This window comes from Lolium perenne, chromosome 6 (assembly GCF_019359855.2).
Source record: "Lolium perenne isolate Kyuss_39 chromosome 6, Kyuss_2.0, whole genome shotgun sequence".
Classification (NCBI taxonomy): Eukaryota; Viridiplantae; Streptophyta; class Magnoliopsida; order Poales; family Poaceae; genus Lolium; species Lolium perenne.
This window is the reverse complement of record NC_067249.2, coordinates 195,641,189-195,654,469: the sequence shown is the minus strand read 5'-3', so window position 1 is coordinate 195,654,469 and position 13,281 is coordinate 195,641,189. Positions and strand designations below refer to the sequence as shown.

General features: G+C 44.8%; 1 protein-coding gene across 1 annotated transcript; it reads left to right on the top strand.

Annotated features, from left to right (window-relative positions):
* The first annotated feature begins 3,740 nt into the window (after positions 1-3,740).
* On the top strand, positions 3,741-9,760 carry LOC127306518 (DNA polymerase alpha-associated DNA helicase A). Its single transcript, XM_051337166.2, has 6 exons — positions 3,741-5,205; positions 5,318-5,601; positions 5,966-7,003; positions 8,412-8,580; positions 8,719-8,876; positions 9,054-9,760. Exons 1-6 carry the CDS (start codon positions 4,167-4,169, stop codon positions 9,300-9,302), a joined length of 2,937 nt encoding a protein of 978 aa, XP_051193126.1. The 5' UTR covers positions 3,741-4,166; the 3' UTR covers positions 9,303-9,760.
* The last annotated feature ends 3,521 nt before the right edge of the window (positions 9,761-13,281 follow it).

The window sequence follows — 13,281 nt, the reverse complement described above, 5'->3', positions numbered from 1 at the left end:
GACGAACTTTTCGCTTGCCTTGGTGTCGATGAAACGTGGCGACGAAAACTCTTCATCACTTGTCGAAAAGTCAGGATCGATCGCTGAAAATTTCGACGAGATAGGAACTTCGAGACGATAAGATCCTTCCTTGTTGACGCTGAATCAGAATTCTCCGAACTTCATAACGATGGGCTCCTCCAGATACGCACATGCATCCAAACGGGAGGGCGGGTGAGGAATAAAATCGACTAGATCAGTTTTTTCCTGTTTACCTCGATCCATCGCATTGCTTGCTACCGACGAAGTCGACGATTCTGGATGTGCCATCGAGATCAGCTCCTTGCAACCTCTAGATCCCACAGACGGCGCCAATTGACAAGGTATCAACTTGTCAATGCCTACAGATTGTAGACTAGGGTTTCGTTAGATGTAGAGGGCAAGTAGATCTCGAAAGTTTTAGCTGAAAAGTACTCGACGATTTAAAAACTAGGGTTTGAGAGACAATGATTCGATCCTTTCTGCGTCCCTCGACTCCCCCTTATATAAGAGGCGGAGCCGAGGGTTTCGTATTGTACAAGTTATAGAGTCCGAGTAGGTTTCTAACTCCTCCCGCAAGATTACAAATAATGCTTCCTATTACAACTCTAGCTTTCCTTAACAATATCTTGAGCTTCCGAACCTTCTTATTCTTCGGGTAGTGGGCCTTCAGTAAACCCCGGGTACCATCATCGGCAAGCCCATTGGGGATTCCTATGTCACCGCCCTCCAATGTGTTGCATCGAGGTCATTTAAATCTAGTTCTCTAGGCAATTTGTTACCAACCTAGTACCTATAGAGTTATCCATGTGAGGGAGTAATTGTCAACATGAAATTGATATAGTTATCATCCTAGTACTTATAGCGTTTCTAGGTGTGTACGGTATAGCTATCATCACAAAATTGATGCAGTTACCATGCTCTCTACATAATACTTATTATGAAGTTACCCATGTGTTTACGGTACAACTATGATCGCCAAATCGATATATTTACCATGCTATCTAGGTAGTAATTATCCACTCATTACTTATGAAGTTACCTAGAGGTTTACGGTATAATTATCATTAGAAAAGTTGATTTACCTAATCTATGAGTTGAGTTTTCTATAAAATAATGTTCTCAAGATACTAGGTTAGGCTTTCGGTAGCCATCTTGTTTTTTCGCCTCCGCGTCAATAAAGATGATATCATCTACAATAAGAGATGTTTCGCCCTTCGTTCGGCGATGAGATGTTCTTCTCGACGTCAATGGTGGTGTTGAAAAGAAGTGAGCCTAGATCACTTGGTTAGGGAAATGGATGTACAATCCAACCACCTAGGTTCAAGACTGGCGCTGATTTTGGTTCTTATTATTTCAACAAAAAAACATTGTAGGGGCTTCCTCTACTGTGTTCCTTTAAAAAATGGTGGTGTTGAAAGATTAAAATTCTATAGGTACGGTCTTTTATATCTCGCCTCGCCATGTCGATTTCGGAATTTCTATCAAGGTTGTCAATAGGAGGCGTATCGTCGCAACTTTTGTCCCGAATGCTACGTCTTCGACAATAGTTGTTCGTCTAGTCGTCTCCCTAGTGAATTCGACAAGGCAGTTCTGTTATTGTTCCCTCAAATATTGGTGTTGGTACTCATGCGATGCTGGTTGATTAGTTTAATAGTTGCGCACATTCACATAACTTTCGTATCGCGGTTTAAATTTAAATTATGGTAGAACCTCCATTGGTATACATGTATATGGTTTTGGTATCTATGTTTTGTTTTCGAAATTTATATTTGACAAACTCAAATATTAGTTCGCGTCTTTCAGAATTTATTTTGTAACCATTTATTTTATAACCACTATCTCTACATGTACTTTTTGGGTGTTTTAGGGCATCTCCAACGGGGCGACGCAAACGGACGCTGAGCGACCGTTTGCGTCCGTGCGGACCGGAAATGCGTCTAGCACCACCTCCAGCGAGGCGACGCATCGTGTCCGGGGCGTCCGCGGCGACGCAAACGCGACACAAATATGCGCCAGGTTTGCGTCTCCGCGGACGTTGCACGGTCGCGCCTAGCGTCCGCTCGCTTCCCCATGGGTCCTCATGGCAGCGACCCAGGTTCGATCGGCCTCGAATTCACAACGCGCGAATGTCAACCGCCGGTCTGGCAACCGTGCCGATCAACCCGCCAACCGCCGCAATGGAGCGCCGAACCGCCGCGGAAGAGCAACCGTCGGCCTCTTCGTTATACGCGTCGCCGTTAATCCCCGCAGATTATAACCCCAACATCTACGGTAATTCAAGTTCAACCGCCTCCTTCTTCTTCCTATTCTTCTCGTTCTCCAACACCGGCACGACATGACCGACTACACGCTGCCGTCCGACTCGGCGAGCGAGGGCAAGTCGCCCGGATTTCTGCATTGGTGGGAATCCCCTGCGACGCCAAGCGATCCGGGCTCCACGCCCAATGACCCTGCCTCCACGCCGAGTGAGGAGGAGGAGGAGGACGGAGGCGGCAATGCCAGCGAAGGCCAGGAGGAGGACGGAGGCGGCGCTGGCAGCGACGCCGAGAACGAGGAGCAGGGGCAGGAGGAGGAGGAGGACTTCGACACCAAGTTCGCCCGGTTGAAGGCGCAAGAGGCGGCGGACGACAAGGCGGCGGCAAGGAAGAAGTCCAGAGCCCGGGCAAGGGCGCTGGCGCGGGCGGCACGTCGTCGTCCGTTCACCGACGACGACGATGAAGACGACATTTCTTCCAGTTTCAACTCCTCGACGGGCGCATCGTCCTCCAGTTCCTCTTCCGACGAGGAGGTGAAAAGCAAGAGGCGCAGGAGTTTGGACGACGAGGCAGGGCCTTCTAACAAGAAGGCCAAAAATTAGTTTTAGTTTATATGTTTTTAAATTTGTTCTTCTTTGTATGTTAAATATGTTTGAACCTATTCGATTGAAGTATCCGGTGAATTGTTGAGGCTATAATCTATTCGATTGGAGCAACATGACATCATCGAGTACTACTTTTTCGCGTTTAAACTTGCTCATTCAACAAAAAATGAAAAGAAGTAACACAAAAAAAAATTCAAAATGTGTCGGACCGCTGGAGGTAGCCCTAACACAAACGGACATTTCTCCCCTCGCGGTCATTTTTACACCGCCTGGTGACGCAAACGGACGCCCGCGAACAATTTGGACGTCCGAAATGCGTCGTGTCGCTGGAGATGCCCTCATATTGTGGTTTATCTTTGTCTTCGTCTTAACAAAGACGTGCTGCAAGCCTGCAACGACCGGCACATCCTCCCTGAGCCGGTTTTGTTCATGGAGTCGTGAACGCCCATGCTGGGATCACCTTCTTCGTACTTGGTCGACGGCGCGCGCCAAACTCCAGTATCTCACAACGTTACGGGATTGGACGGATATCATTACTCTCATGCCAGTCGCGCGGTGCCGAGCCATTCGTGCATGTGCAACCTATGGAGCGCGGCGCGGCAGCAGCCGGCCACGGACGAGGACTCCGGCGAGTGCGTCCCTGACCGGCGCAGCAGCCTCGCGGAGCGTGTCATCAGTCCAAAGTCCAGAGCAGCGCGTGAGGTCCCGACTGCTGTCCCCACCCCGACCGCGACGCCGGTAACCTGTTCGCTCTAATGCCTGTCAGCCATGCGTTCTCGTGATTCTCTTGTCTCCGTTTACGTGGTCCATCAGAATCCACGGCCACTTCTTCTGATTTTGGATCGATCGAATCAGCCCCACCGGACCAGTGAATCTGCATCTACGCAGCGTCTGGACGCGCCGGGGCCTGCGTGGACAGCGGGATCGCGCGCCATGCGTTGGTTGGACAGCAGGAGCGCCCGATTCCCCGATCCGATGGGCGCTATCAGTACCGGGGTGCTTTTGGGACCATGGAAACTGGGCGGAGACGACGTGGTCGCCAGCCGCGCGAAGCCAAAGCAGGAGACGGCACTTTACTTGCCTACGGTGGGTAACGTAGCCGCCTCCTGCGCCACCAGTCACCCACCAGGCGCCCCAGCTTCAGCCATGGGATTCCCGAGAATATCTACCGGCCAGTAAGGATTCACCCGCCGAGGCCGAGCTGAGTCGCCGGTCTGTTCCTCGCTTCCTTCCCTCCTCGGCTCTTTTCCTCTTTCTCCGCCGGCAGCTGGGGCTGTGGGCGAGCATGAGCGGCATGTCTCTTGATCTCCTCTCGTGCAGGTTCTTGTTCTCTTCTTGCGCTGTAAAGAAGCCCTCGAGCAGGAGAAGGGTCACGTTTCTTGCTGCTGCTCCTTCGTCTCCGTCAACACCGTCGACCCCGCGGTCACCTGGCATCTCTTCGTCCAGGCAAAGGCCTGTACGGGCTGTGCCATTCATTCCCAGCAAAGGTGCGTCTCGACCTGTCGGTAGCAATGGCAGGACTAGGAGGAGGCGGCGGAGCAGGACGGTCGAGGGAGAGCAAGAACAAGGCGGGTGCGTGCCATCGGTGGAGGAGGCGTCCATAAGGGTGGGGACGCTGTATGAGAACGGTGATCCACTAGGGCGGAAGGAGCTCGGCCGGTGTGTGGTGGAGTGGCTAAGGCAGGGGATGCAGTCCATGGCATCAAAGTTCGCTTCGTCCGAGCTGCAGGGTGACATGATGGACCTCGGGGCGGCGGCATTGACTCTGGATTGGGGGTCGGCAGAAAGCCAGCTTGGGTTTGTGATCCAGGCACAGCCTTATCTCTCAGCCATCCCCATGCCCAAGGGTCTGGAGGCACTCTGCTTCAAGGCCTGCACACACTACCCCACCCTGTTCGACCATTTCCAGCGTGAGCTCCGTGATGTCCTCCAGAGTTACCAGAACCAGGGGCTCGTCTCTGACTGGCGTTCCACGCAAGCATGGAAGCTGTTGAAGGAAATGGCCAATTCTACGAATCATAAGGCGGCTGTGCGCAGAACCACGCCACGGACTAGAGCTGTGCACAGTAGCATTGGCATAAGCCTCAAGAAGGTGAGACTGATGCAGGATAGGATTGAAGGCTTTGTGAGGCACATGTCAGACCTGCTGCGAGTTGAGCGAGATGTGGAGCTAGAGTTTACACAGGAGGAGCTGAATGCTACCACTATGCTCGAGAACAATTCCGAGCCACCCAAGCCAGTTGAGTACTTGGTGACCCATGGGCAGGCTCAGCAGGAGCAGTGTGACACCATTTGCAACTTGAATGTAGTCAGCAGCTCAACTGGTGAGAGCAAAGAACTTGGCTACTTTCGTTTTCTTTGTATGTTCAGATTTCATCCTCGATTACTTTGAAAAACTGAATAAGACACTACTTCATCTGTTATCCCTGGTTGTAGGGTTGGGAGGCCTACATTTGGTTCTATTCAGAATTGAAGGTGAACACAAGCTGCCTCCAACCACACTGTCACCTGGGGACATGGTTTGTGTAAGAACATGTAATAGCCGTGGTGAAGGAGCCACTTCTTGCATGCAAGGTTTTCTTTATAATCTCGGGGAGGATGGTTGCAGCATAACTGTGGCTCTGGAATCTCGGCATGGTGATCCAACCTTCTCCAGGTTATTTGGGAGAAGTGTGCGCATTGACCGGATACAGGGATTGGCTGATGCACTTACTTACGAGGTATTCAAATTATACACATGAACGTTGGTTCTTGTCAAGGAATGAAGTGTCTGAAATTCTGAATAATTGGCCTCTTTCAGCATATTTTAGCATTAAGATTTCTGAAATTGTCTTGCCAGGATCAACTATAGCTTCTGGTATTAAATTTTAGCATTAGCATAACCATCCCATTTGATGATCTGCAACCATGTTTTGTTTCTGGTATGTATGGTATATCCAAGTAGTATGAAATTGAGAAAACCAGAACAGATAAAATTTTCAGCCTTAAGAAAGAACAATGAAGTTGGGATCCCCATTTCTGCTATTCTTAGGTTAAAATGTCAGTGATAGGATCATCTGATTCACCAACTATTCTATTTGGCAGAGGAATCTTGAAGCATTGATGCTTCTTCAGACGAACGGTTTGCAGAAAAGTAATGCTTCCATTGCTGTTGTAGCTACTCTGTTTGGTGACAGCAAAGACGTGATGAAGATGGAACAGAATTGCCTGATTGATTGGGACGAATCGAGTCTTCATGATCGAAGACTATCAGAGAGGTATGCATTTGATGACTCCCAGTCAAGAGCTCTCTCATTAGGCTTGAACAAGAAGAGGCCTGTTCTAGTTATCCAGGGGCCTCCTGGCACAGGCAAGACAGTCCTGCTCACAGAACTTATTGTACGTGCTGTCGGACAGGGTGAGAATGTCCTTGTGACAGCTCCAAGCAATGTGGCAGTCGATAACATGGTTGAAAAGTTGTCAAGTACTGGCTTAAACATTGTGCGAGTTGGAAACCCTGCTCGGATATCACCATCTGTTGCTTCGAAGTCCTTGGCAGAGATTGTGAATGGAAGGCTTGGTCAGTTTAGGAAGGAGCTTGAGAGAAAGAGAACTGACTTAAGAAAGGATTTGAGGGACTGTATAGTGGATGATTCTTTAGCAGCAGGCATTCGTCAACTGCTGAAACAACTTGGGAGGGATCTGGAAATGAAAGAAAAAGAAACGATCATGGAAGTGCTATCTGATGCACAGGTTGTGCTTTCTACTAACACAGGGGCAGCAGATCCGCTTATCAGGAAAACTGGTTCCTTTGACTTGGTAATAATAGATGAAGCAGGTCAGGGAATTGAGCCTTCTTGCTGGATTCCGATACTGCAGGGGAAGCGTTGTATTCTTGCTGGTGATCATTGCCAACTTGCACCTGCGATTCTGTCAAGGAAGGCCCTCGAAGGCGGGCTTGGTAAATCTATGATGGAAAGGGCTTCATTGTTGCATGATGGATTACTTACTACAAGACTGACAGTCCAGCATAGAATGCATGATTCAATAGCTAGTTGGGCATCTAAAGAGATGTATCAGGGGTTGCTCCAGTCGTCTCACTCTGTTGCTTCACATCTACTTGCCGACTCTCCAGTTGTGAAGGTACATATATGCATACTTTCTGTTTCAGCCTTTGAGGTGTCAGGTCTGCATGATCATGACTATATTTCCTGGTTTGGTGCTGAAAATTGAACATCGGCACGATTGAGAAATCTTTTATTTAAAAAACTCCGCTCAGCATTGTGTGTAATTGTGAATTTGGTATCAAATTTCAATGAATAATTTGCCTTGTTCTTCATGTGAACCTGAATCATTTGCCATTTTGTTTTTTAATCCTTACCCAGCTCATTGGTTGCTTCTTTTTTAAGAACACAACTTTGCTCTGACTGTAGTTGTAGATCATTTTGACAGCTCTTAGGGTTCTTGCAAGTTTCTGTATACTAGTCTGAAAATAGAACAGTTAAGCATACCTACTACTTTGCAACCATGGCTAACTATTTTCTTCCCACTGCAGTTTCTTTTAAGCTCTTTCTACAGCCTGGCAGAGTTTGATCCCTGTCTGGGGCGAATTTCTGATGTCTCACCTCTTCTAGTTAAAAAACGTGGGCTCCCTCCCCTGCTGGGTTTTTAAAAAAGCATATCTATTTGAATTGGAGCACTTTTTTTTGCGGAAAGAATTGGAGCACATTTTCGACGCAACATTGACATTTTAAATGTTGTTGTCTTATAATATCATGTGTTTCCAGAGCTAGTGAGCCCACATCCTTTTTCATTCTTGTGCTCAGTGCTTAGACCTATTCAAGCTGTGGGTTTATTTTGTTCCACTTTAATTCTTGCATTAGAAAAAGTATTCCAAAGAAAGTAATTCACAAGGATATTTAAGAGCAAATTTGTTCTGATATTTTAGAAATACCTAAATATTTACCAGCTGTCATGGTTTTACTCAATTCGGAGGGTAAGAACCATGATCGTTCTTTCAGAAGCAAATCCCGATATTGCTTTCTTTAGTTTTATGATAATTTTTTGATTAATTTTGGCCATACCCGTCCAGCCCCCTATTGAAATTTGGTAATATCCACTCAAGTCACAAATACTGCAGACCGGATCCACACTCACTCACTTTTTATGATGGATGGCCAACCACATGTGTATGGCGCATGATGAATCAGTGTTTAACATATTTATGATTATATGAAGGTTGGGATAACCTCGAGCTCAGTCACATGTATTAAAGAATTTCCAATCCAACTCTTGAAATGAGGTTAAAGTTTTCTATTTCACATAGAGATGCTGTGGATAATTGTTTATTCAGTGTTATGTGTGAACTGTGAAGGATATTGCAGGACTCTTAGTCCCGGGACCAACCAATAATGCCATGATGCTTCTAATTTTTGTGCCTATTCACTTGCAAATCTGTGTTTGAAGATTTTGGTCATGAATGCATCTGTGTGGACTGCTTTCTGTATTGCTACCGTGTAAGTTGTACCTAAGATGTACCTTGTGATTTCAGGATACATGGATAACACGGTGTCCACTGCTTTTACTTGATACCCGAATGCCATATGGAATTCTGAACATGGATTGTGTGGAGAATTTTGACCCTGCTGGCACAGGCTCATTTTATAATGATGGAGAAGCAGATATAGTTACACAACATGTTCTCAATCTTGTTCATTGTGGTATATACATATCTTTTGCTTCTCTAATCCTAACACATCAGGATGATCATTCAGTATTCTCACTCCCTAGTCAAACTTGCCCCTAACTCTTACGCTCAGATTCTTGAACTTACGAGCATGGTACAATTATGATTGCAGGAGTATGTTCAAGTGAAATAGCTGTTCAGTCACCCTACATTGCTCAAGTGCAGTTACTCAGGGAGAAGTTAGAAGAATATCCAGGGCTTTCTGGGGTTGAGGTTTCAACCATAGATAGCTTCCAGGGGAGGGAGGCTGATGCAGTGGTCCTATCAATGGTAAGTACTGCATGGTACCGTACACCTTTCTGATGATTATGTCGCCCAAGTATATACTGAAGCAAATGACACTTATAAGCACAGGCACTTCAGATCGCAATAATTGCATACTCCATTTCCAGCTACATGAATTTTTAACCTACTCCCAGTGATGTGTATTTTTCTGCTCGCTTTTAGGTTCGATCAAACCCTCTAGGAGCTGTAGGGTTCATGGGTGACAGCAGGCTCATGAATGTGGCTATAACAAGGGCACGTCGGCATGTCACTGTGGTATGCGACACCTCGACCATTTGCCACAGCACCTTCTTAGCCCGTCTCCTCCGTCATATCAGGCGGTATGGACAAGTAAAACATGTTGCACCTGGTTCCTTAGATGGGGTTTCTGGCCTCGGGTTCAATCAACCATCCCTCCCTTCCATCGGTTAGCACTCATCACTAGTTACTCTCATCATGACATCATTCATATGCTCGTATGAGTATGTATATATGCAAAGAGCCAACGGATGTACATATGCACGAAGAACTCAAGGATGAGAAAACAAAATGCTCACGGAAAGACATGGAGGAGCTTCGCCAACCGCCAGGTGTGTGGCTGACATGATGTGTGGCCAATCATCGGTCGTTGAACTTAACTGAAAGGCCAGCTGATCCTGCATTTCTGAACTGGCGCACATGATTAATTCAGCAGCAGGAAGAGTTCCATTGTCCTGGGTTTCTCTAACCTTATGCTTGCCTGGTACGATGCTCATGCTCCTGTAAATTCTAATGCTGTTGACATGGATACCCAACACAAACATGTATAGCAAATTGACAATGCAGTATTGATTGGAAAAGAAAAATAATAATTGCATTATTTGGAAATTCAATACTTTCAATTAGTGACACATCATCAAGTTACAGTATGTCTCTGCCTTTCCCTTATCGTGATTGTTGACTTATGCGTGGTAACGTCAGTTTCATGTAATGTGACGGATGTATAGTCATATTTCCGTGCATCGTAGGTAGACTTCAGTTGTACTACTCCCTCCGTCCATAAATAGATGCCAAAGATTTACTTAAATTCGGATGTATCTATACACTAAATTGTGTCTAGATACATTCAAATTTAGACAAATTTTTGGCATCTATTTATGGACAGAGGTAGTACTATATATTCCGTATGGTACTCATGTTCCTGTAAAACTCAAATACTGCTGGCAGGGATACCCAAACACATATGTACGGTGAATTGACAATTCACTGTTGAGTCTTTTTGTTTGTTGGAAAGTCCCAGCTTCCAGTTGAATGACACGTCTTCAAGTTACAGATGTGTATATGTCTGTCCCTGTCATGTTTGTTCAATTATTTGCGGAAATGCAATTTTGATCTCAGGTGCATATGCTCCTGCTACAGAGAAAAACATTTTAAAATATCACAAAAAATACGAACACAAATTTCACGTGTATATGTCAACAATCCATATGTGTATGCCAAGTTTCGCGCGAAACCGATAGGTTTTGTATCCTGTGTAAAAATGAGAAGCAAAACGTCTTGTGAAGAGCTTATATTTAGCACCAAATTTTAATTTTTTTACACATGACACAAAAAGTATCGATTTTTCGTGAAACGACTTTGCAAACACATAGAACATCAAGATGTATCCGTAATTTTTTTTATCAGAATTTTTGGACATTATATAATATGTTGAAATTTAATTTTAAAAACCAGGAGCATGTGCTCCCGGGAGCAGAAACAGCATGTCATCTGGTAACGTGATGAAATCACGTATGTCCTCTCTATAGCGAAAATTTGGATGTAATAAACACGTGCGGAGTAATAAAATGTGAAAAAAAACATGTTGCGAGAGGCTAGGGACACTAGCTGTACGGTTGAGTTTGAGTTAGCTCCTATTCGCGTCAGAAGTTACCTTTCTTGTTTGTGTGGTTCGAATTAGTGCCCGTCTTGTGTTATGTTTTTCTTGGATAAAAATGGACCGCTCCCGGCTCCATTTTCGTTAATGAAACCAAACCAAGTCTCAGCTTACACGAACTACTAAATAGAAACAGAAAAGCATCCAAAAACATTTACTATCAAGCTGCCACAAGCAAGTTTTTACAACCAGACCAAAACGACCGATCGCGGCCGATCTCAAAAGCTAGCGTGTCAGCAATAGACTTAAGCCGCGCGTAGAAGCGATCCACGATCAGAAACAAAAACTTCACAACACCACATGGATGACTGCATCTTACTCAGGGTGCGTCTTTATGTACTCCCTGCTCCAGCTACGTGTGGCTGCCATGAACTGTTCCTTCAGCAGAATTCTTTCAGGTGGTGATCCACTCAAAGTCATTGCATGTCAGGCCGCTGGAAGGCACAAAGGATTTTTAAGCTTGGGTTGGGTTTGGGAATCCTTGCACGCCACATGTGTATGACCTCTTCGTGGCGGCTACGATTGTTAGCATTGGAGATGGAAAGGAGACCCTTTTTCGGGAGTCCGCTTGGCCCAATGGAATGCGGCCGAAAGATGTTGTACCTCTCATCTACGGCCTCTCAAAGAAGAAGAAGAGCACGGTATCAAAAGCCTTGGGTAATGCCTTTTGGGTCTCACAAATCAACATACAAGGTGGTCCAACACATTACCCAATTTGCCAAATTTTCGGAGATGCTTTGACATCGTCCATTTAGACCATGTCACCAAAGATTCAATTATGTGGAAGCTCGCCACCAATGGTTGCTACTCAATGAGGTCGGCTTACAACATGCAATTCTTGTGCCTCACCACCTCTCCCATGCCCACCATGTGCTTGGGAAGCCGTGGGCGCCTCCTAAAACAGCGGAATATGTGAGTCTTCCAAAACTACCCAATCACCTCATCTATGCTAGTTTCCAAACTTAAAGATGAGGAAGCTTACTAGGCCTTGCCGGGGGCAAAGGCGATGAGTGATCTTTTACCGCGAGAGTATGTTAATGTTTATTTTGTTTCTTGGCGTTGGCCAAGATTCGGTTTGTAAGACCTCTAAAAACTCTCTTTCTTAATCAATGAAAATGGTAAGTCTTTTTCCTTGTTTCCAAAAAATATTTAAAAACATCACCCCAAAGGAATTTTGCAACAATTCACTCAAAAGAAGATCACTGACAGTTTCTATTTCACTACGTAACTCACACTCGTAAAGGTGTTGGCATGCCTCTAGCTCTTAGATTATTTTTAGTCAGAATTTTATTCCGTGAGAAGAGCCATAGCAAAACATGTATCCTAGGTTGGATTTTCAAATTCCACACAGATAGATTTTCTAACCCGTCTAAAGTTCACTACTGCTTACATAGAATTAGAGGAATAAACTACTTTTGACTCATATTGCCAGATAAGTTGGTCTTCTAAATCAGAAGGTTATACTTCTAGCTTGGGCTAGGATTTCCTGCCACTGGATCTTCATTCCTGAGTGAAGGTTCCACAACTCCTTTTGTAGTCCTATTTCGCTAGTTTGAAACAAAATAGGTATCCCAGAATTGAGTAGCTAAGGGGGAATTTCCAAACCAGATATCCTCCTAAAACTCAATAGATTTACCATTAGCTACATGTCATCTATATCCTACTTTCACAGCTTTAATGAGACCTTTGTTGAATAAAATATACATAAAAACCTTATGCATCTTTTTGATGCAGAGGTTGGGGGTCTCAATCGCCTTTTTGAAAGAAAAAACAGCTTTAGCTGCTCACATGACCCCTTTCCAAAATGTACACCTTGACAAGACAAAATGTTATGGCTCCTAGTACTACCTCTGTTCTAATTAATAAGGCTTATATTTTTTCAAAATAATGTCAAGCTAAGCAAATGTTTGACCAAACTTATAGAAAAATATCATCAACTATGATATTCTATAAATATCATATGAAAATATATTTCATGTTGTATCTGATGATATTGATTTTGTATTTTGCATGCTAATTTTTTTTTTTGTAAAAACTTGATCAAACTTCAGATGTTTTGACTTGTCAAAAAGAATTTAAGCCTTATTCATTGGAATGGAGGTAATATTGTATTTAGAGTTAATCACTTTCTTCCGCAGTGATCCCTCCCCAGATCTATCTTTTGATCCAGGGCCCTATCAAATAAATACTAGTTAAATCTTGGAGATTGGGAATTTCCATTCCACCAAAACCTTTTTCATGCAAACAGATTGCTAGTTGGCCAAATGTATCTTATGGTTACCCTACTCACCACTCCACAAAAAAATCGCCAACTGCGTGCAAATCAACTGCAGTGCCCTAGGTATACCTATTTATTTACTGTCCTTTTTCAGATCATCCCCTCTCCGTCCAGTAATCCTACTCAGAATACTCTCTATAAGAGGCTGCAAATCCTCTCTCCGCAACCTACCAAAATGCAAAGAAATGCCTAAATATTTTACAGGAAATTTCTCAGCA